The sequence below is a fragment of the Varroa destructor genome, unplaced genomic scaffold (assembly GCF_002443255.2).
Source record: "Varroa destructor unplaced genomic scaffold, Vdes_3.0 BEIS01000001.1, whole genome shotgun sequence".
NCBI lineage: Eukaryota > Metazoa > Arthropoda > Arachnida > Mesostigmata > Varroidae > Varroa > Varroa destructor.
Genome location: NW_019211454.1, coordinates 29,651,932 through 29,677,146, shown reverse-complemented (window position 1 = coordinate 29,677,146; position 25,215 = coordinate 29,651,932). Strand labels below are relative to the sequence as shown.

Here is a 25,215-nt window from a genome sequence, read left to right as displayed (position 1 = left end):
GCTGTTCGACGACCTGACGTGCTGATAATGCGACCTAATTGTCTGTGGAGACTGCAGCGGAGATTCGTAGGCTGTCAGTTTAAAATATTCCAGGTAGCAATTATTGAATTCGAAAATGGAAGACCCATTACCAAGGTGAATAACTGGGAACTGAAGATTGTTATGGAAGCCTACCCGTTTCGATGTGCGTGCATATTAGTATCAAGCTTGGTGCATGTAAAAAGACCATATCTATTCAACTCGATCAACTAACGAAGTAAACACTGACAAACGTGTACCACATGATTCCAGTGGGAATCAAAATAGAGTTGCAGAAATCCTTGCTCCTCGTTATTTTCACATCGCAACAATCTCCCATTCTTTTACCAAATTGTGGAAAATTGTGATAAAGTAAAAAAAAACACCGTATCTTGCAACAATCACAGTTGGTCACTAAGTCAGTAAGTGGATTGCTCTGTAACTTACGAAAATGGCACAATTCCATCTAGGCATTCGCGTAGAAAAAATAGCTGTTGAGAATTCAGCTAATAATTCTCCATGGGATATATTAGTCCCTAATTAGAAACTTACTAGTTAAGTTTGATGGTAAGGGGTGAAGCATAAGTGAAGCACCGTAACTAACCTTCTCAAAAATACGTGGGAACTGCTTCATTTTACATAGACATTTTGTAAGACACTTGTTTACTTCGATCTTCCTACTGCTAGGTCATGCTTTATCAGAGATACCCATTTGCGTTTCGCGTGAAGTCGAAATACGTGATTCTGAATTCTATTAACCGAGTGAATGTAGTTATGAGACCATAGTTAAAATAGATTGAAGATCCATGTAATGGACGTCCTGGTAGAGCTACAACTCTTGATCAGCGCTTCTCAGCCAAACCGAGGTCGTTCCATAGTATCATGGAAGCGTGGCTATGTTGTCTCGCCTCTTTCAACTAATACCCCTTTGTCGATATTATACCCTAGCATAATTCGTATACGGAGGGGGGCTTCTTAACGGGTTCGGTTATCACTTCCTGCTACTTCGTAGACAAGTGGAAGTGGTACAATGGCCTACCACGGAGTGCTTGAGGTCATTATTCCTTTTTGTTGTTTTACAGCATAGATTTTTGCTTTTAATGAGCAAGTAGGTTACGACATGACATGAGAATTATGATCATATTGTAGACAATGTACAAGCGGAGACAATGAGCAGATGGCCGTTTAACTAATTTCGACAGATTACGAAAGTGGTCGTTTGCGAGGAAAGTCAGAAAATTCTTCTATTGATACCAGCTTATAAACGGAATGACTAAGTTTAGACAAGACCAATTAACAACGTTTACTAATTTATCAATTTTAGTAGCTGATGGGCGAATCTTCTTCGATTTGACTCGTTTGCGCTGTCCTGTAAACCGTGGCAATTTCCCATCTATATCCGTCTCACGTCTAGGGTTAAGACACCCTAACTGATATCAGGCAAGAAAGTATATGTGCTGCAAGCCGGAGTTTACTGTGAAGAGGTCGTATTCCACTCTGGTCCTAGCTCCAACTAAGCGTTCCCAGGGGACAATTCTCACGTCCGTCTTGTACCTGTTCTCTTTTTACGCTGACACGATAACGGTCATTTAGTAGTAGATCGGGAGAAGGTTTTGGCTTATGGTGATATTCCAAGGCTCTTAATGGATTGGGAAGGAATTTTGCGACTTGAAGTTACCATACACACATTAATCGATCTGATACTATAAATCGTAAACTAATACTCGATAATTTTAGTAACAAATAGAATTTACTAATACTCTTGCAAATCGAAATAGGACATAAACATACCATGTCGTTTGATTTAAGCGTTTTTGTGTTCAAGATAATCTCGGCACGTGGATTCAAAGCTTAGTGCAGCCATGGGCGCAAAGAACCGCGTTAGCCAATTTTGAAAATTAATGATTCATTACCCACATAATCATAAACTAGTTTATTTATGACTAAGGCTGTTTCTGGTAGAGTTCTATTTAGCAACATTTGTGAGGTGTCCCTATTAGCTTTAGGTAGTCAATACGTAAAAAGATTATTAGACAGCCGCACAGGTTTTGTCCTGTTCTATGTTGATTGATTCAACTAATTTAATTTCTCAACATTGCACCGAACATAATGTAAATCCACGAACAGTTATCCCGTCGTGGGTCTTTCACTCACCTGTTCTTGTATAAGCTGATATGATTCGCATTACACTCGGTTTGTTTTTCCGTATGGCGTTCATAAAAAGCTCGCTCAGAACTACGTTGGACCTCATTTTCACTCTTACGTTACACGAACGGACCGATGCGTTCAAACTTACCGTGTTTCGTCGATATTTAAACACCATATAGAGGTTATATATATATATATACATATAGTTTAAAGAGCACTTTGAAAATTGAAATTTACACATTGCAGTATGATTCAGCTTATCAAGAGCTTTTAATTGATTGGTACATAGGCCTCCTGAAAGATCTTCATCCCAGTGTCACAAAGACAAAACAGTTATAAGATTCAGTTTTTGTCTGTTTCGAACCAAAATATACATTCTGGATATAGGAAGATGTATTCGAGATCTATCGATTGACCTTAAGAAGAGCCTTTAAAATAGCGATATTGTGCATAGGAAAAATGTTTTCCTCACGTTAGTGTTTCTCTTTGATGAAAATATTTTTGAAAAGGAATTGTTTCGTCAAAACGTTCGCTATATTAGCCGCTTCAACCTTCCGTATTATAAGTTCGCTCAAAAAGCTACTCAGAATCTGCTACCCTCAATTTGCATTTCATTGCCAAAAGTTACATTCAGATTTCTGTATCTTTAAGCCGTAATGCCTATCTTAGGTAACGAAACGCGTCCTGCATCTAGAGTTCGCAGACCTATCGATTAGCCTAAGGATTCACTCCTTAAACATAATTTTAGACTTGAAAACTGAGATTTGGCTATAAGTCTATGTATAGCATCCCAATTCAGCTCGGCAAAAGTTTCCAATTAGTGTCCAAAAAAATTCTCCCTACGCAGATTTACATATAAATTTTTGTGTACTTGACTGCCGTTTTATCAGGAGCAAACTCCCGACAACGGTCAGGTTCTCTGACTAACCAATACGTTCTATAGCAAAAATGATGCCTTACTCCATAAAAGAACAGAATCCATGCACTTGGTTCTATCTTACGTGCAGTTTTTCTTCGGAAAAAAACTCTAACGATCTAGAAAAATCAGTGAGTACCACAGTACTACAGGTAAAGCAACAAAAAAAAAACACAGACAAAGTCTTAGATAGATTGGTGGATGCAAATACATAGCGTCGAACAGTAGGTAGATTAATTGCTATAGTAAGTTTCAACTAACAACATTATTTATTATTGTTAATAAACTATTTTTTACGTACTACTACTGCTGGCGATGTTGATGAGTTACGGCACTCCTTTAAAGTACAAGTTTTGTACGGATCGTATTAGTAGTGTGGCAACTTTAATTATATGACTAAATAGATACCTTTGCGTAACAAACTTGTATTGAATTTTAGCGCATGTTTTACGAAATTGACGGATCTCGACGAGCCGATGGGATATTCTCGGTCGGTAGTCACAAGATCGAAAAGGATTGGGCAAGCAGATCGTACCTATCGACGAGTCGTGAACCTGCGTTACTTAAGGTAATCGTCAAGTTTTCAACTATTTCTGTTCGATAGCAGCAAGAAACTTCAGATCTTTCTATGTCTAACGTAGCTGGCACGTGAAATCTCAACTTACTCTACAGTTTGATATGATCTGAAAAAGATCTTAAATAGTATCCTAAACTACAAGAACAAATGGTGCAATAAAAAAATGGGTCAAGTGAAAATTGCCTATATCACTCATCTATAATCTGCTGTAAACAAGCCTCATAATGGGGGTTTAATGTTCAAGGGTTTAATGAATGATATCATTGTTCCCTTCTCTATATATCTTCTTCGATACCTTTTTGGTAAGATGCAGAATGCGATTACTTTGGTTAGTGTGGCCTATTCATATTTAGTCAATGAACAAATCGTGTACCATCTTCCGCTGTAATTTATCCAGACCATTAAGGTTGATCATATATCCTCTGCACAGCATTACTCTGGGAATATATAATCGCCATGTTCTCTATAAGATCCGTACGTGGTTTCTACCATTTTTAGCTACCTCTAACAAGGGCCATCACTGGATCATATTCTAGTCCATCAACATATGCCAATCCATGCGTGCTAACTACACCAGCGAACTCATCAACGTTTGTTTACTAGTGATGTATGTTCTGGCGAGTCATCACGTAATGGTGTCGCTTAGCTATTACCGAAGTCTGCTAATCTCAATGTGCCTGTGCTTGCAGAGTGTGACATCTTGCGACGTCATTTCTCTTGTACGTATTGACGCATAACAGTCGTTTTGTTAAGTAAATAAACAGTTTAATTATGTTCGTGAATGGACCCTCGTCGTCGATAGGAAAGCTAGCAAATAGGAAGATGCTTGCTGCTTACTTTCTTCGGTTTTCATCGGTTATTACCGAAGGCGGATATGGATACAAACATATGGAGCGTGTCTAGAGCAGAAACACTGACAGTCGCACGAGAAAGACCTTTTAAGGTCCCGAGAAAGACGTATGCCGCTTGGCGACAAGGGTATATTATCGCTAGCTGACTTACGCTGAATAGTCACTAAGATTACAAGTTTTACTTCGTTGCTCTCCGCGATCCCAACAACAGCAAACGCGCCTATTTACTTGTTTGCACACATGAGGTACAACTTGCTTGGGATCTCTTTTGTTCGACTTCGCAAAGGCGCAGAAGTTCTATTTTTGCTATTATAATGTAAATAACGACCATAATCGTTTTAGCCGAGGCCGGCCGATGGATTGCATCTCACGTTAGAGATTCAATAGTACGTTTCGTCGCCAGTTCCGTCACTATACACTTGAACGATGCATTTTCTGAATACATCATGTTACACAAATGCCACAGGTCGAAACTGGAATTGAGCAGGGCAAGCCGAGCTCGTCCGTCACATACTGCTGATACATTCCTTGTTTTAACTTCTTTGACAGGCGTACCTCCTCGCCAGGAAAAAAGTTACGCTCTGTAAAACCTCACTGGAACGGCTATATCCATTACTTATGCCAAATGCGTTTACGTCGCCGATTAGAACACAAATCATATGTGTCGGAGAGGCATGTTAGTACGCAGTAGACAGCGATTCACAGTGACTATTCAGACTTTACCTCAGCAGAGCGCGGGTATCCCTCCAGACATCACACCTCATCGAAGACACACTAGTGTGCGACTTGCATTGGAACAAGTCAGTGAGTGTTTGGGTTTGAGCATTGATCCAGTACGACAGGAAGGAATAGAGAGGTTATCAAATTAGATAGCTACTCTAAGTGAATTTGCATCAATAGAATTACACTGCCAGTATACCTTAAGCTTATAAGCATTATCGCTTACCTCTCGTGCCCACAGTGACACGGTAAACCCTGAGATGGGCATTGATTTGTTTTATAGATAACCGTCGTTCTATAGGTGTATTAGCGATGCGATCAGAGGATGACTTGATCGGCGAACGTCTGTGCGCTTTACAGTGGTCGATTAATAGCCCTTCCAGGGGATCAGCCTTGCTGAATCAGGCTTACCCGTATGCCTGACCAAAGGCGTCGTCTATTAAGACAACGTTTGGAATGCGTCGATACTTCTCACTAATAAGTGCAAAAGTGGGCATCTTGAAAGAATGCTATCACGAGGAATTTGCGTCATCAGCAAAACGGTCCCAGTTTTCGTGGCGTACAAAGGCTATGAGACTCGTAGCTGCTTGACCTGTAGCTCTCGAAGTGTGGGGCGTTTGCGGAGATAGACAACAACGAGCATCAAATATTCACGAATCATTTTGTGTTTTGAATTTCATAACTAACCAGGTGGGTCACGTGACACTGCTCGATTCAGACACATATATATGCAACGTTCAGTATGCCGGATCTGAAGAAACGTTCAATGAGACCGTTCGACTGATTGTTATGAGTAAGTTCTTAATGAGTTGACTACGTTACCATATTTTATATGATATAGCAAATTATTAAGAAGAGAATAACATGATTATTGGATAACCTAGCATGATTCTAAGAATGAATGATTTGAAGGGTGCGCGAGCTTTGCGCAGAACAACGCAACGCGTTAGTTAGTATACTTAATTGAATTGGTTTATTGATTGTTGCAAGAGACTCATTTATAACCTGTTTGCAAACGCTAACCGCAATAAAAAGCTGTCTTTTTTTAATGATTCAACACAGTCTTTAGATAGAGATAATTTTTGCATAAGGAGTATTATTGTGAATCAAAGAAAAAGTGTACCATTGAAGACGGAACTGTATAAATGCCCTGGAATGGCAAACTATATGATACAGTTGCATATCATTTAACTTAAATACACTAACTGAATTACCTGTTTCATTTAGACGACATAAGACAAGTAGCTGTTGGCATTTTTTGGTGGTCAACTGGTACAGCCTGCCGTCGAAAACCTATCATTTATAGCAGTAGACGAACATGTTTGAACGTGTTTTGGTGAAAAGGTTAACCTTAACGCTACGGAAGCGTGCCATTTTCAACATCCTACTCTGTTAGCACTTACATTACTAACTTTAAATTAAATTTAGCCCACTTTACAATGAGCAAACCTGATATTGAAAGCAATCTGTCAGCAATAGCCATGCAAAGGGCTAGGTTAGCGACAAAAAACTTGTCAGAATCGCCAACCGATAACTTTTATTTCATCCGATGAGGCTACGTAAGAGGGGCACAAGGGCCATTCACTCCCTCTATAACCCCTGAGTGAATATGCATGCTCTATCGTACTGCAGTCTTATTTTAACGTCGGTAGCCAAAAGTATTTTTGATAGCTCTAACAGCGATAATATGATATAGCTATATTTTCGGTCGAAAAGGCGTACATAAGAAAAGCTATTACCGAATCTGTACTACACGATAAGGGTTAGGACTTTGCGTGTAAATCGCAACTCGGAAAACAGACAAATGGTTATTCTCTGTATTAACGTGTAGAAATTTTACATAAGGGGTTGCTACGATACTCCCATCATCATTCAACACCCGACCGCCTATTCGAGGTAAGAGGCCCTTCATGTGTGGATGACGATTTTAAGCTTCAGTCGTCTTGTGCGACGTGCATCTGACGCGTTTTTATGACGCGTGCTTCGACACTGATTTAGAGTTAGCCACGAAATATAATGGACTGAGATTGTGCCCTTGATTTTCTATAAGACTACGTTTCGCTACGCGGAATTGGGTAATTTTAGTGTGTTTATTTTCTTTCAGTACAAAATACCTAGGCCTCTTACGCCGCTTTTTTAGCCCACAAATGGCTAGTTTTCAAAACGTACAGGCAATATACTTACTGATACAATACTGCTGCTAACGGGTTTAGCTCGTTACACAAAATTATGTAACATCAATTTTTTTCTAAATCGAACAGCCGTTGAGGCTCTGAATATTGCCTTTAAAACAATTTCTGTGTGTCAGGCTCATTCAAAGCTAGCTGATAGGTAAATTCTCAAATGAAACTGTGGCATCGCACAATAATAAAATTAGGCAAATTCCCTGTTCGGGACATCCGAGTGCCCCTAAGACCTCACGCACGCGCTTTAAGCTGCGGTGAAATAAGCGGTCGGCAAGTTTATTATTTGGCAAAGCTCATTAGAGACAAAAAAAGATTGCTGTTGCTCTTATTTATTAGTATCAAGTTTGTGGGCGGGAAGCTGTTCGTGATTTACTTGCATTCATAGTTTATAAAACATCGGGGATCGCTGGAGCGCGAAATTGGAAGCACTAAGGTACTCTTATGACGTACAAGTATTCGCTATTATAACGATGCTATTTTTATGTAACTATGTTGTTTTGCAGTTCGAGCTGCAGCTCCATTGGCGTATGTAAGCAGCTCTGAGCAACAGATGGTGCCATTAATCGACCACCGTCTTGGACCTTTCAATGAGTCGACGAAGGTGACTCTTGTCTGTGAAGTTCTAGGAGGTTAGTTGTGACAATTGGTTAAATGGCTTATTTATTTATTATAATTATGATTCGATTATAATAATCATCGATACGGTATTCTAGTTAAGCCCTTCTTAATATACGGGATATACACCTTCGTCTAATTTTGGGACCTCAACCCGAACTTAGATGTACCAGTTCACCTGCAGTGCCAACATCTATGTAAAGTTAGCCGAATTTCCGTATGTCAATGTTATAGGCCGACAGAATTCGACAATCTTGAATAAAAGATAAACGTATCTCTTTCTTGGTTCATTATAGAACAATACAGTCGCCCCGCCCTATACGAAAGGACTAAAACCAATACCGTACATCACATGCCTGTATCTCCGTGTTCTATAATGTGTGTTATCTTGACAAATGGATGACGCACATTTCCATACTTCCGAATGCAATCAATTTACTTGACATTGTTTCAGCTGTGCATGATTGCAAAAGATGTATCGGAACTGTACACTGTACAGAAATACGCTTACAGCTTAATGGAGTAAATTATAACCTATTACTAACAAGGAAAACAAATCTAGGCATTCACGGCAATATTTTAAAATGATATTTTTTTTATTTATCGAACCGCTCATATCAGGCCAAAGTTGATATAGGGCAATTTTACCCGGCAGCCTCTGGCGTTACCTAGAGGAGCTGCGTCTCTCCTCCGTTATATATATTATGTTTACTTAGGATAAAGGGTACAAAACACTTCGAATGGGGTAACGATCTTAAAATTAATTTTGCAGTTATAAATAATTGTTCCTAAAGAAATGCTGAAGTGCGCTGTTTGCGCTATCATCTGCTCGTGTTTTGACAACGAGACCATTTCTTCAAATCAAAAGTTTGCAGTTTGAAAAAATAGAGCCCCCGCTTACAACGCTGAGGTTAAGCGTGCAACGTTTTGCCCCCACCCCTGTTACGAGAAACCTATGCGTACCATTGCTTTTTGATTGTAAAGAACGCGGAAAGCAATCAGTAAACAATGTCTATATGTTTTATCATAGAAATCGTTATGTTCGTTCGTGTAAGCAGTCTGCTAACCAGGGCGTTTTATCGAAGAAAACATATTTTTTTGAAAATGTCACTATATTATTTCTTTAAAGACTTTGCTAGCGTTGTGTGCTCCGGGGAAATAAAATGCATTTGCCGTACACTGCTTTATTCCTATAGGAGAAAATGCAGCTGAGCGAATCCAAGGAGCGAAATTTTGTAAATCAATATTTTAAGCAAATAATTTGCGAAGCCGGACTTTAACTTAGCTTAAGTTAACAGTTCGACTTAGTATGAATAATGCCTAGAGCGCATGACGATAGCGTTTCTGGCACCCGTATACATAGTGCTTTAGGTACTGGAAATGGATCATTTTTTTTTACCTTACTGTCCCCTCACAATATAATGTATTTGAATCTTTGGACGTTGACTGATCTTTTATATTGATGTTCCACTCATGGTTTAGAAATATGCCAGCCAACTGAGTGACCTCATTGAAGCCTTGTTTAGAACTACAATTTCCACGTTTGACACCACAAAAAATAACACAGAACATCTGATATATACCTGATTGTAAATACCCAGCCTAAGCACAGGATTGTTTAACTATAGACCTTCATACATAAAATAGAAACAGTGCTCAGACGATTATGTATAAATATCGTCACACACCTCCAGAGAACAAGGTACATCAGACAAACCTGAGCTAGCTTACTTAGAACTGAAATTTCCGAATCTGTGAAGAAGACACCTGAAATCTACCAACGTGCATAGTGTTGTCTGTTGCTTTCCTATAGATTAGGAGATTTTGTCTTTAATTTACTTAAATGTACAGTGGATACTGCAAGACAACTCGTCATTATTAGTCTACAGAGTATAGCGTTGATTTTTTTTGCTCACTGATAATAGGGCACAAAACGACCCTGGTTTGTATGTTTCAGCGTTATGTATCTGTAGCCTTTTGATTAGTGCAGTATTACTTTGTGATCCTGGTTGTTGTGAACGGTAGCTCACAGCCTTCAGTTGTCACTCAGCGTTTTCGTATACGAATCTGGGTCCCATAATTCTAAATTCGATCGCAAATCGCATTTAAAGGATCTAACATGACCTACCTAGAGGTAACCTGTTTCGAACTGTGCGCCCGACTGCACCCGTGCTACTTACGATATAACCATCCAACGAGGGAAAATATCTGCAGCGGACCTTGATTCGCTAAGATTGCGGCAAGGAGGCCTGCAAAGTCGCCTAATTATGTTCGCAGGCGACTCTGTCTTCCTGTGGTGAGATATTTAGCCGGCCCTTGGCCAAATTGCTTTTATCGACACTGTATTTGGGCGATGTCATAAGGTGCTACGCTAGACGTTTCCAATGTTTCGTCTTTGAGCGATCGAATTGGCACTTTTAGCAATACGATGTCGGCATCGATCACTTTTAAGCTCGTAATTATTTGTTTATCTTCAGTTTTCAGTAGTCCAATTAGTCGTATAGCCTATGAATGGAAGAAATTAATAGGGTGCCAAATTTACCTGTCCGTAAATACCATTCAAAATGTGAACCTATATTTTTTTCGACGTCTTTTCCAAATACGTGCTAAAATACCATTAGTCAAGAATTGTAATTTCTCGGATAGCAGGACAATGTTCTATTGGAAATTCAATTACTCTGCAGGTGTACCACGTCACCGGGTCTATTGGGTGACAAAGCTGACCCAGAAAACGGAAACAGTTCTGCAGGACATAACGCGTGTGCATCTCCCGCTCGTGATTACCAGGAATTTGTTGCTACACAAATTCGTCTGCGTCTCGGAGGCGATTGATGGTTACGTAGAGAACACCACGGTCATCGTCGATATTAACAGTTAGTTTTTCCGTTGCAAAAAAGAATGCTGGTGGAAATAAGGCGATTGACCCTCTAGATTCCCGTATACGCTGCGAGAATTCTAACCAGGTTCACTAATGCTTCTACTATCATCGTATTTGCAGTTCCTGTGGAAGATGTGACCATTGTGACGAATCCGCGCAACATAAGCGGTGTAGTGGAGAATAAGGAGGCAGAATTTCATTGCCGGGCTGAAGGGTCGCGGCCGCCAACTCGAGCTGTTTGGAGCATCGAGGGCGGGCCGCCACTTGAGCCCTTTTTCTACGAAGAAATTGGACATAACTTATCGTCAACGTTCTCGGGTCAGTTCTATATAGCGCAATGACTTTGTGAAATAATCAAAAAAAAAAAATTAATGTCTACATAATTTTTCTATGCGTTCTTTTAATTTAGCCAAATGTTCAGAGAAAAGTATTTACGGGTACTGTTTATTCTACCGCTATGCAAAACATCATAAATCTCAGTACCTAAGAAAAAGAGGGATACTCTCTTTCTTCTAAGCTATAAGCAAATAGCAGCGTACAATTAACTGTCGCACAAGAAACAACCTCTTTTTACTAAAATGTCTTTATCGGAGCGTCATTTAGATATTGACTTGCATCGAGTAGTCTAGAAACGGCTTATTTGTACACACCAAACGAATTCAACTTAGAGCAAAACACTCCTATTTCAAATAATTTCAGTGCTAATGTTAGCGGGCAAAAAGGTCCTGGATGGCCGCCGGCTTCGCTGTTCGGTAACCCACCCTGTATTCGGAACGATCGTTCGAGAGTATCCACTAAATGTGCTTTGTGAGTAGTGGTGCTTAGCTGCAATGTAATTCCTTGGATATGATCCCTTTGCCGTACGAAATCAAAAACGTTCGCTAAGTCCCTGACTAACAGCCGTCTTTAATTGACATAGCACATCGTCCGGTAATAGATTCTATAGGAAACTGGAGTCCTAACATTTTCCAACTCTAAAATCTTCATTACTTATACTTCTGGCATCTCAAATATAGCACTATGTAAAGGCGCTATTTTTGTCCTACCGACGATATCTATTTTTAGCTATGTTTTTCTATCAATCCCGAAACCTTAGTTCTGCACACAGCTAACGTTACGACTTGATCAGATCCTAAAAGCTGTACCTGTATGTTGACCGAACTTTAATCAAAGGTTAATAGCACGTTTGTACTGTTTCTGTGAATTCTGTTCTCAGATTCGCCCCGAACTCATCTACGGTTAGGTAAAGGGGTGCGAAATCCTCATGATATTCCGGAAGGGAGCGACGTGTACTTCGAATGCGTGGTCGACTCTAAACCTAAACCATCGATGATTTTTTGGTGCGTGCCGTTGTGTCTAACTGGATTTGATGGTTACAAAAAAACTCGCAACAGCGTTACACACCACCGTTAGCATAATGGAACACACTGTTACTGGGCGTACACAGAATGGAATATGTACTGCATTCTTAGAAACGCAATAAAACATGGGTGTTTCGATTTATTATCTGTCGCTGCTATTGCTCTTGCAATGTTGACGGGATATATGAATTGTATGACCAAAAACGGATGTAGCTGACGGAGTCGGTGGACCTTCTACGGCTGGATCACGATGGACATTCACATGCAAATGATTCATCTGCGAACTTTACGCTAATATCACTTCCTCTGTCCCGTATCAAGTAATGTTCTATACAACTGTAATAACCAGCATTAAGTTGAATAAGATCCCGCTGGAGCCGACAGATGGCAGAATCGGCTAATGCTGCTTAATTAGAAGTTCTCAGAATAATTGTCCTGTCTGTTGAACGTAAGCGTTTTCGTTGAGCCGAGGCCATTAAAAGTCATGGTACAGTTCTAGAACAAGAAAAGATGCATATCCGACATTTTTTTTTTTCTTTATTTTTATGCTGGAAAAGTGCTGTCAAAACAAGGAAAATTGTTTGCTAGGTCGAAGGCAAATGTACAACAAGCATTGCCGCTTGCCGGTTTCAAGTAAATTGCGCTAGAACGGAAGATTTCAGCTTGAAGATGGCCACAGGAAGTAAACGACGATGGACCACGGGCACTTCGTAAGCAGACTGAAGGGCTCGACCCAAGAGCTCTTTACACAGTTACAGCTGATTGAGCCAGTAGTTAACTGTTTGCGTGTAGGAGGAAAAATCAAAAACGAAGAAAGCTAAACGCGAACTAACCCGCGCCTCTGAGCCATAAAATATCGACAAAAAAGGTCCTGGACTGCAAAGAGCAGCTAAAAATTGTATGACTACATGACAATGTTACACGGCATACTGCTTTGACAATTCAGGAGCGCCACCGGATCTTTAATGAAAGACATCGCTTCATCTAATTATCATTTGTCTCGGTCAATACGGCATAGTTAAAAAGGTAAACACTTCAAAACAGAGGCTAAAGTGAGCAAATGGGTTACTTATAAGGACGAAGGCTTTGTGTTTCGCAGAAAATATCAGCTACCAGAAAGGTGCGCAAAAGCCGTAGAAAGTAAAGTACGTCGCTTGATATGAAGTAAAGTACAATGCATGATAAACTAAAGCTACTAACTACTTAACTTATTTATACATGAACATTTAATAATTTTCTTTTATTTTGTTTTTCAAACAGATAAGTGCAGCGTTATGGTTAGGAAAGTGACAGAGAAAGGGAAAAGTACTGTAAATATTTATAAGCTATTTGTAATACGTGCAACGCCTGTTTAGACCAGGCCAAGGGGCAAAAGGAAAGCATTCTTGTTCAGCACGAGGAACTTGAAGGAAACGCGATGCCTGACGCTCCCGTGTCAAAGCATAAGTCAGCAAGTACACATAGATGTACATACATATGGGTGAAAGGAGCTCTCGGTCGGAGAAACAGCAGATTTGCTAACATGTCAGACCTATTATAAAGGCCATTGGCTTTGTAGACAGGACAGAACAGGCAAAAAGAACGGCCTTCAATGAATGAAATAGCGAAGGCATGACGGTCGCCTGAAGCCAAAAGAATGGCCTGCCCACCACTGCCAAAGACACCATCACTTCCACGATCAAGGTTCCCTGTATAAATGGTCGGTAGCTAACCACCTTTTTAGCATCCTATCGTCGCATCCCCGGTCGGAGTAAAAACGACAGCAGGTGGTGATATTTCTGCTTCTGCAGCCTACGGCAAGCGTATGTGAAAGCGCTGAAAATGAAACAGGGGCTTGGTGCGCCTATAGAAGAATGACTCTTGCTGAGTGATCGTTCTTTTCGCCTACTTCTTACCTAGGCTCTGGGGTGCCAGGAACCACAGTGGGTTATCTCGTGGACATTCGTTCTAGCCGCTTTTTTTTTGTGTCGTTGGTGGTTTTTTTGTTGTGGCAATATAACAATGTCTTGCTGGCATCCTTCGTATTCTGTTGTTCGTGTTCTACGTATACGTCGTCTCGTTTGCCCTAGGTATCACAACGGTAGACCTATAGAGACGAAGGACATTCCAACTACAACAGCAGGTACCTACCTAATTCTTCAAAGCGTTAACGCCACGCACTCTGGGAACTACGCATGCCTAGCAACCAACCCGGTGGGATCAACAGCTAGTGAAAACGTCAGCATCACAATCAAATGTAAGTAAAAACAATTACAGGTGTCTCGATTTCTAATAACATTATGCAGGATTCAGGAGAACACATTGGAGTAAACAAAAGCAGCGATTTCTTAAATATTATGAAATTCGAAGTCGTTTTCATCTTCAGTATTAAAAGTAAAAATGTTGAAAATTGCGGAAGCGGTATCATATTTGCCATCTATCTAGACGCAATCATCGTTAATGGCGTCTAAAAAGTCAACCTGATCTTAGTTGCTAGCAGATCAACGGTTGTGTACAACATGTCGTATGACTGAACCGTAAATGGGTTCTGCTATCAGACGTGCATCAGGCAATAAAGATTCCGAGTTATTAGGCCTCAGTAGAGTTAGATCTAGACGATTTAGGCTTTGAATCAAATTTTCCTAGGCTAAAATATCTAACATTTCTCCGGGCTTCCCTTGTGAGTACATTGCATAATTGTCGAGGCAGACCAAAGTCATTCCTCCGATTTTAGCACGCGATCGATAGCTATTCCTTATGAGCAAATAAGCAAACGATGAAGCCATATCACTTCGCCACTTAAGCTACCCGCCCAGTTCTTTCAAATGCAATTGGCCGTGCAGCTGAAGCTGAATTCAAATAAAGTGCGAAAATAAAAACGCGCTTATAACTCTAAGGCGTCGAATTAAGGTATCAATATCTCATAACGTGTATATTTTTCTAGAGCTCAGTCGGCTCAGCTAATGCTAGACAACCGCCACATCCTTAGTCCCCACACGGAATTCGTATACATATACATTTTTTAATGAGATTCAGTTTGCAAAAGATGAACGATGTTATTGTTATCTAAATCTTGGTATCTGTTATGTGCCTTCTTTGGACATCGTACGTATGACCGTGTTTCTCGACAGATGCGCCCCGATGTATGGGACTGTGGCACCAAGGCTGGAATGGCTACTCGGCAACAAACGTCACTGTGTTGTGTACGCTTGATTCAAACCCGCGTAATATGAATTTTAATTGGTTTGTGCAAATAGGCCTCAAAAAGGCCGACAAGATCCGCCTACCATTTACCGTCGTCAACGAAACAACGACAAAGGTACAACGACAAATACGAGGACGCATCTCTCTCACCTATGGTTTTACGTTAATTCGAACGTTACGCGACGTTCGATACGTAATACTATTGGATTGAACAGACGCCATCTGCCGTGACCATAGCTCACAAGTTTAATTAGTCATAATACATTATCTTCAGATATATTTTTGCGCTTACTAGGTACGTTTCATTTTCAAAACTTTATACATTGAAGAAACAATTTCTATAAAATATGTTCAGCGGGGCCGCCATACAGAGTTGATTCTTGCCGCTCTAAATATCAGCACGTTTCAGAGTTTCCTGGAAATGAAAATACCATTCGAAGCTGAAAGAAACTAGAAATTGTCAGCGATAATTATTGGTCATTTTATGTATAACGACATATTATAATAAACTGTCATAGCACCACTGCAAACTATATCGCTCTTCAAGAAAACGTTCGCCTGTATTGTTGCAATAGTCGCGAAGATCGTATGAAAGCATAATTGTAAATCTTCTTTACTTTTGCTTCTTTTTATGGTCATAGCAGTAGACAACTAAAGACACTTAAGAGCATATCACAACGGGAAAAAAATTGATTTTAGCAGTAATTAATATTTTACCTTTCAATAAATCAAATCATAATGTTAAACTACAAAATCGTAGTTTAGCGGCTTAGCTAATTGGCCCTCAATAAAAATTATTAAATATAATAATAATAATGCCCATATGGGCATACAGTAAATATGTCGATAACCAGTTACTTCGCGAGCCTTGTGAATTCGACCTCAAGTGTCAAGCATGCATATTATTATGGGTCATTTTTTGAATGAGGCTTCCATGCCATTTTATCTCTTTTCTAAACCTCCTGCAATACATTATAACTAACTAAAAGTTACTACAATTTTTGCTAAAACAAGCTTAATGTTATTTTACTATAATGTTAATTAATGTAAGATACATACAGTTACTTCGATGCTCTCGTACGTATTGAGTGTGCAGACCGTGATCCAGTCGGTAGAACATTATCTTCTAAAACCACCACTCGGAACTATTCAAGCGAACTAAGGTTACCTTCGAAAGAGGAAAATCCAGTTACTTTACGTTTGGCCCTCGTTTGACTCTTAGGGACCTTTCTTTACTTCTCATTCCATTTTCCATTGTGCATATCCCATCTCAAGGGGTACACATGTCCAGTGTCAACTCTAGTGAAACCAGTCAGTTAACTGAAGCTGATAACATTTGATTAAATGATAGGATGATTTTTCCATCTACGCGTGCAATCAATAGGTGCGCCGTACGCCGATCCCCACGGGCCCTATGTACTTAGTTATACATTCGCTTATACGTGTAATAGTCGTTAGTCAATCAAATAAGTCCCCCTAGAAACTTCATACATTGTGTAGTGTGATCGAAGGTACGTACGAACTAAATATACGCGTACGTCCTTTTTTTTATGTAAAATCTGCCTCCCTCTACTTTCTGACAACAGCACGTGGAGACATTGCCACTGGGGAGCGTTTTTAAACTGCTGCGTAAAAGGAAGAATTTACCGAGGCTAGTTTTTTGTTCTCGCATTCTCTGCTAAAACAACTACTACTACAACTGGGTTTGGCATATATTATTCGTCCATCTTTGTTAAGCATGGGTCTTTGAGCCACACTTGGAGTGTTCTTGGCTAGTGAGATCTTCGTGACTGCCTGTCTCACTCTTTGGCATAATGACACATGTTTCCGATCGAATTCAAATTGGGTCAGTTCGAAGGGGGCACACTACTTGCGACAAGCACCTCAGAGATACACCTCGCTATATGACATGGTCACCCGGGAATCATTCTCGTATTTAATGCAGTACTCTTCTTCTAAATTACACCAATGTCTTGCTATTCTTTTACAATCGCATTAAAAAAATATAAAGTCCCTGCAGCGAGGATGCAAATCACAGCTTACACCATTAGTTCGTCGGGGTGTTTAATTGCGTAGGACTTATGGAATTTTTCGCCAAAACATTCTTAGACGTGTTGAGCGTGGGCTTGAAATTTCAAAGTACGATTCTTCCGAAAAACAGACGTCTTTCAAGTTTTAAGCGTCCAAAGTTGGAATCACCTAGCCTATTTAAAACAATAGTACTTCTGTTGTGTTTAGTCGAAGTTTCTCGGTTAAGTTATGACCTGCTCAAAGCATCATTTTCAATATGATATCAAACGGCACCTACAGGCACAGTGACTCCGAGCTTTGATACCCTCCAACGCTTTTGAGATACCTTTTTTTTCGTAACACAATTCGCTTTTATTCTGTCTTCTCGTTGCGTTCTGTACAGTTTTCTGTTTTTTTTCTCCTAACTTTTACAAAAACATTTTATCTTTCACCTTCTAGGCTACATTGCCGACCGCACGCTCCGATACTCTGACCCATTTGGTATTTTTTCTTGTAATGACTTTTCTTTTATTAGTCTGGTTATCGGAACTCATTGCTCTCCCATGAAAAAATAATTTGCGGTTATAACAGCATCGTCGTCATCAAATAAGGTATATGTGCTACCATTAGAGAGCGAGAGGAGGCAGCTTTTGTATACAAAGCCGCACGCAGATATTTAGCTCGCGTGCGGAAAAATGTTCGAACAGTCACGATATTGCGCAAAATATCTGGATGGCCTTATTTAACAGGCCAATGGTTCTGTGCCTACAGTCATTCTTAACGGAAGTACGGAACGTAAATCCTGTATATATATATATATATATCTGTGTACAAACATCCGCGAGTACGATATATGCATACCTCTATGTTTGTGTCTGTCTGTCTCGATGTTATTCGGTGACAGGCAGTGGTGGACTTATCGACGTTCGAACAGCCCTCAGTAACCGTCGAGTGCGAAGGAAAAAACGACATTGGCGTTCAACGACTGCCTTGCGTGCTACAACTTTCCAAACGTAAGTGACTCCTTTTACTCCCACACCGCTGCTGCTACTGCTATAGTATGGCCGCTGCTAACGTTTCATAGATCGACGTCCGACGACTGATGCTGACGTGCGCTACCAGACGAAATGGCAGCGGTCGATCAATGGCTTCTTTTCTGTTTCTCTGGAACGTCGCCGCTATCTGCCGCCGCTTCCGTTCGCTCGTTTGCCATCGACTGCCGCTTCTATTATTACTACTACTACTACTACTACTGATAAACAGGCAGCGTCTCAGTGGGGCCGGCCAACAGAGTAGGTCCTGCTTGGTTGCCAAGGAGTCGTCCGTGTCGCAGCTGTTTCTGGCAGCTTCGCAGATACACTATGCGGCGCTGCAAAAGTGCCGGATCGCTTTTTCTTCAATCGTCACCCACCAGCGGCGAGGTCGCTTACTATCGTAAAGGGCAAACCGCGGAAGTCGGACCAGAAGCGGAAAATGAGAAAGCAGGGAGGTGACGTCTGTGGCGGCGGTGTTATGGTACAGCGTAAAAGACAAGAAAATCCCTTATGGCGAATATTGTAAAGTACTCCTAGGCTTAGCCCAAGTCGACATGTTGAATACTAACTTGGTGTTTCTTATTTGACCTCTTCTAAAACTGTATCAAATCTTATTGCTGTCGTTGTGCATGCAGCTATCTAGGTTGAGTCTATTATCGATGGATCCAATTTTGAGTTCACTGGTTGGTTCCATAGTTCCCTGCGTTTTTACGTGAATGTTGTTTCGCTGGTGTTATAGTTTATTGTACGTATATTTAGTTTATGCGGTGTACACAACCTGCGTATACGTCACTGTATACCATTCTTGTTGCGATTAATATCTGATGTACAGCCATGTTTCTCATGCCTCGTTATAGGTTATGATCTATACGACGGTGAGCTACGCGACTGTACCGTTTCGAGTCACGACGAGGTGATGTATTTTGATCGGCTCGTCGTTCAATGCCGCTTGCCACGAACACCACAAGCACCGAACCTTTACGTGATGGAAGTCTATACTGGTGATGATATGAGTCTCTTATTAAACGTCAGCTCAGGCAGTCCGCAGTTTATCATCGCATCACGCAGTTTTGGTTCGGCTGACCAGCTCGTGCTGCTGATTTACTCGGTAAATGCGGACACTAACGTCCGTTCACAGAGAACAGTCCGGCTTGCGATACAGACGAACCCCTATACAGCCCCGCTTGCTTCGATTGGTAAGTATCATCGACCTAGTAAATCGTCACAGAGGCCCAAACAGGCCAGAGGAGAGGGAGAAACGAACGACGTTACAAATAAACCGACAAACGAATGGTTGGCGAGGTTTGGCTAGTGGACTGAGAGAGTCCTGGCCGTTTGGTTGTAGGTCTATTTCGCTGTCCGAAAGCGAAAATCGCAAACGGTGAGTGGTTTGACGGTGGCATTGGTGGAGAAAAGTCGTAAACAAACGAATCACAGGCGCCTGTGTTAGCTTCCCTGGATGAAAAACGGGATCTATGATAATGGCAAAGTCGCCTGTGGCCACGAAAGGTCGCGGTAATCGTTGTCATTGTCGTTGGCTCTTGAGCATCATAGGAAATCGTAGATCCTGATGCCCGGCAAATCGCTAATGATGGCGTTAGTCTCGAGATGAGTGCGCCTGCTGTAGAAAAGGGTGTGCGGGTGTGTTGGGAAAGAAAATAGTAAATGACATAGTGGTATGTCACTATGAGGGTAAGGCTATTTCCTTCACTGCCCACCTCATTTATTTCACAGCTTGTTCGTTCATGTCTGTGAGTAACGGCTGTGTGGAGTTGCATGCTTAGCCGTTTTGTCTCATTCACTGTTTTTTTTTTCTTTCTTTTTTCCCATGTGGTACCGATGACGATGGGGCACGCGGATTCGTTCGACTACCACTCCGCACTGTCGCTGTGATTCCGCTGTTTGTATGCGTTTCAGAGTCCTCGGCGCCAGGTCTTTCAACGCACGACCTCATACTGGTGATGTGCCTCTCAGCAATGTTGGCTACGGCGCTCAAATGACGCCTTCGCAGATGCAGTTCGGGACAATGCCGTGGACGACAGCGTTCAAAACTAGGAACATTCGCTAGAAGCACTAGAGGCAAAGACCTCATCGGGGACGACGACAGTTCAGTCGATCACAAAACCGGCTCGAATAAATTTAACTTCGACGTTTCACACCACGCAACAACGGAACTCGTTGGTCTTGCCGACCCACAACAGATTCACCGTCACAGTCAGCAGTTGGCACTATTCGGCGCTGAGGTTAGCGTTGCTTTGCGACCTTCTCAGACCCTAACGCTGTGTGGTGGTCCACTTGATCAGATTTATTCGGGCAGTCGTTCGCTCGTTAATAAGAGCTCTGTTGGAAGTCAACAGGATCAGCAGGCCATGGAAACGGGTACGACATCGACAACAGCCTCTCTTGAAACAGACGTAGGTGCACCGGTTTATGGAGAGGTGTACTTCCTACGCATGAGCGGAGGTGACAATAGTGTTGTAAAGACAATAAAAACAACAACTCAGTGTATCGTTCGACAACAAGGTGTACAACAACCTCTAATGACAACAGGCCGCAACAATTTATTGTGACAATGGACCTCACAGTTGCTTCTAGCGAGTAAAGTTACTACCACTACACCTTCGACTGACGTGAAATCTTACAATTGCGATAGCGTTTTCGTCAGCCACGCCCGTAGCAACCCCGTAGAGATAACAGCAAAAACAAGAAAATACGTGACTGCTGCAGCGGTAATAGCCATCAAAGGTGGCCTCGATCAACAAAGCGAGTGCGACGACGCCAACAAAAACTGCTATTGCGCTCACTATATCTATTTTTTTTCGCTAACGAGACCGGCATCTTCGTGGTCATACCACCTGCTGGAAAAAACAGTTTCGCATATTAGTTACATGGTATTATTGCGGGCGCAAGCGGATATTGTTAATACTCCGTCAACCATTTATTAAACAGTAGCAAATGTCACGCTAACTTTCCTGAAGCTCTCAATATCTGCTCTGGGGATAAGTTTTCTCTAGCAGTGGGCAAATCTGGCTATCACTCCACTGCTGCCGATATATGGCGATTCTGATCCACGAACCCAGTAGCTGGGCGATTTCGACAAACGATAAAATTCATTCGTTCCCTTTTTTGAAGACTTCAACTGACATCGGGAAACAAGCACCTTTCTAGGGCAACCCATCAGGACGACCGGTGAATAGATCTCCCTAGAAAGCATAAACGGCCCAGTCTAGCTATGAAGCTACGTTGCTCGTTGCCGCTGCGGCGAGAGAGAAGAGGTGTAAATCACAGCGAGCTAGCTCTCAATGCGAAGAATAGATATAGACAGAAATTTAGGTACACCCTTTTCTACAAGGTCATAGTGTGAGCATTAGCTACGGAACGTGGCGCGTGACAATGACATAAACGGTAATAACAAACAAAACGACATACTGTAAATAAACACACGTATTCGGACTGAATATTGGTGGCTCACTCAAAGACCCACTGATGCCGGTCCGTTAGAATATAAAAGAAAGAGATCGAAAAAGATTTAGCTAAGAAAGATTTTTGCATGTGAATATGTTTGTCCGTGTGTGCGCGTACGTTTGCACAAAAGCTGGTTGTAGCGAAACTGATATTAAAAACTAATTGCGTTAAGTTGAGACTTGGGGAGGTTTATGGATCGGTTTTGGACTCACTCGCTACAGCGTTGTATCTGCGAATGTACAACAACTGTTCTAGCAGTAGTCTTGATGGCGTAATATGTGTATGAATGACAATTATCTTTAGGGACAAAGCGTGGACTATTCAGACTTCCTGACTGCATCTTCAAGGAGAACCGTGTGCTGAAAAATCAACAAAACAACAAAAATCAAGCAAGTGATGGGGGAAACGACTTCGAACATTTGAGGTAGAACAGATCTAGGTTAGGAAAATGCAGAAGAAAATATTCACCCATACAAAACACTTACGACACAATACAGCAGATTTGTAAAATCCGCAACGATATATAGATTTCAGCACGCGGATAGTTAACACTCATCAATTGAACTCACAGCCATAATGCTACGCATGCACTTCAGTCAGACATACATGAAACTATACAAACGTCTTTAACGAAGTATCTCTGTAAGTATCACAAAATAACTATACCAAACCTGTTTGTACAGAAACACAAGTGGAAAAAGGAAAGGTAATAGTTAACAAAAAGTCGTAACTATTTTGTAAATAAATCAATCGAACAATGTGTATTTCGTCAATGTGGCTGACTTCTTCGTTTAGCTTGAACAAGGTAATATTGTTTATGTAATAATGCAATAACTCTGCAATTTTTGAAGAAAAATAACCATATCGGCTCTCTTTAGAGATTTGATTATTTTAAAGGTATGTAAATGGTCTTTACGTGGTAACTTTCCTAATTTTTTTTCAACTTAATTACTGTGACACAAGTGTTACGATGGTAAAACACAGGTTACATATTATTACTTTACCATTATTTGTGCATGGTGAAATGGTAATAGAATGCATGGTGTAATAGCACACCTCTAGGTTGACAATTACTGGAAAAGGAAGATGTTAGACATTGCTATTGGACGGACTGACAAGATAGATTGAGTCACAAAACGCGTTAGGATCTTCAGTTAACCTGAGACATATATTAATACCAAACTAACATTTTCTCCGAAATGCAAAGACATTGCGGAAACTAAGAAAACCAATATAGTTTTAGCATAAGGATTAAAAAAATCTGGTATATCGTAATAGATAATTACATACGATAATTACTTCATACAAATGGCTAGTTTGCATGATCAACATGCGCTCATAGGCAGGTAAATCGTGCAGGCTAAGCATTGCCCGTATATAAAGAAAACACCTACCGCGATCCATAAAACAATCAAGTCCCATTCGTAGAAGTGTTGCTAGACAGCTTACTGTCGTATTTTAGATAATATATATTGAGTATAATTATGGCAATTGATCAGCTACTGAGAAAAGTTCATCGCCACAAATGGCCTGTTACGGTAGCCTTTTACGCTAAACCGCCCTCGATGCAGTTGCTGGTGTAAGCAGTTTTTTTTAGAATTCACAGGAAATAACTAATAGAATGTAGCCACGTTAAATCACGTTACGATGAGCCGTTGTTGATGCGTTGAAGTTCAATTTTCGTTGGGATACAGATGAACGGCGCTTGCTGGAAGCTTCTTTGAGTATAAATAACATTTTTCATTACATGTTTACGAAACAGAGCGATAGACCGATACGTTACTATTTAGATAGAAGGAAATATGGGCCAAGCATCACTTTTAGGCACTTTTTCCCAAAATTCCTATCTGCGGAATAGGAAGCCTTTGTTAACATTACTTCAGTGAAGCGTACCTCTAGTAAGCTAATTATGCAAAGAACACTTCCGATAGTAGAACGGTTCCCGAATCAGAACATGTTTGGGTTGGTCACTTTGGTCAAATATCTTTATTGTAGAAATCATATATCGGCAGCAGAGAATGACATAAGCTATGCTGATTCAGATGTTGCTTTGACAATAACGAATACTTTTACCCTGTAAGATTACCTCTTTTCTTACCTTAAGCACACTGTGCACGCTCAATATGCCATATATATAAGTCTAGGAGCAGAATGTCGTTTTTCATTTGAATGAATTTCTCGTTGGTCAAGTACAAATTCAATTGCATCATGTTTATGAGGTTATCGTGTGGTGGCGATATAGTACAAGGTTAAAGTCGAACCTTTTGTTGCGAGGAGTGACGTGTCACGGAACATTCATCGATTGGGTTTCTCCGAATTCTAGTTCTGCTTATTTTTTTAAAAACTCTGGTGTTCCCTTTCTTAAAAATGCGATTGAGCGTATTCCATTTGTTTGCGCTATTAAGGTGCATTAGCAAAACCAAAACTATGGAAATCTATTGTGCATTTAATGTTGCAGCGTCAATCATCGGCTGTACTGTGGTGCGGCCGCAACATGATTTACTTAGTCTAGCTTTTGCTTCGCTTAAACGACGGAGCGAGAAACGAGGGAACAGAGGTTACCGTCTTCGTTAATGTCGCTGCCGTTGTGGACTTCGAGGGTATCGGGCACTGCATAGCATCGCTCTCGGGTTTGGATGTCGTGGCGCAGTTACTTTGACGGATCTTCCCTCGTCATCCCGGACAAAATGATGACGTGAGCGATGGTAACAACGAACGATAACAACAAAAACCACTAGTACTGCAGCAGCACAAGTAGCCCCATTGCGTTTTATGTTGACCGCTAGTTCTGGCCGGCTGAATAAAAAAGGGTGCCCACAAGGCGTATACAATGCTTAGTATTCGTTTTCGTTCCGCATACCCAAAACCTGCAGATTTGCGGCCTGTCATCCGGACGGAACCGAGTAGTATGTTTGCACGACCTCTTGAAGTGTCCCCTCTCGCAATCTTCCATTTGTAACTATCATTGATGATATTGCTGCTTGTCCTTTTCATTTCGTGCCTTCTAAAACTGCTCGGGCCGCTGGCGAGCAATGGAGTCCGCTTTTCGTCACCCTACCTTCGTGTCCCGGTTTGCTGCGAGTTTCGAAAAGCCTGCTAAAACCCCTCGACCTACCGCCCCTGCAGATGCCCGCTGGCAGCCAAACAGGCTTTTCAAGCCGGAACTCGTGGCCGAATGGCGCGGCTGGATTGAGGATCTGGTACGAGAATTCGCTCCAGTCGAACGCTGCCCACAGTTGCCATGCTAATATGG

General features: G+C 41.1%; 1 protein-coding gene and 1 long non-coding RNA gene across 4 annotated transcripts in view; one reads left to right on the top strand and one right to left on the bottom strand.

Moving 5' to 3' along the window:
- LOC111255366 (hemicentin-1-like) overlaps positions 1-22,735 on the top strand; it is a 44,763-nt gene extending 22,028 nt beyond the window's left edge. For 2 of the 3 annotated variants that reach the window (XM_086990191.1, XM_086990198.1), the window contains 11 exons: positions 3,522-3,650; positions 5,921-6,023; positions 7,920-8,045; positions 10,716-10,904; positions 11,030-11,227; positions 11,609-11,716; positions 12,126-12,249; positions 14,340-14,506; positions 15,381-15,568; positions 18,368-18,476; positions 19,355-22,735. In XM_086990191.1, the coding sequence (XP_086846317.1) occupies positions 3,522-3,650; positions 5,921-6,023; positions 7,920-8,045; positions 10,716-10,904; positions 11,030-11,227; positions 11,609-11,716; positions 12,126-12,249; positions 14,340-14,506; positions 15,381-15,568; positions 18,368-18,476; positions 19,355-19,809 (1,896 nt within the window). In that variant the 3' untranslated portion in view covers positions 19,810-22,735. The remainder of the gene's footprint in view (positions 1-3,521; positions 3,651-5,920; positions 6,024-7,919; positions 8,046-10,715; positions 10,905-11,029; positions 11,228-11,608; positions 11,717-12,125; positions 12,250-14,339; positions 14,507-15,380; positions 15,569-18,367; positions 18,477-19,354) is intronic. The other variant, XM_022817268.2, reaches the window with a different exon arrangement.
- LOC147758489 (uncharacterized) lies at positions 15,670-18,458 on the bottom strand. The gene is made up of 3 exons (XR_015328420.1): positions 18,325-18,458; positions 16,513-16,621; positions 15,670-15,893 (listed from the first exon to the last, which is right to left on the bottom strand). It is a non-coding gene; the product is annotated as an uncharacterized LOC147758489 (long non-coding RNA).
- Positions 22,736-25,215: the final 2,480 nt, after the last annotated feature.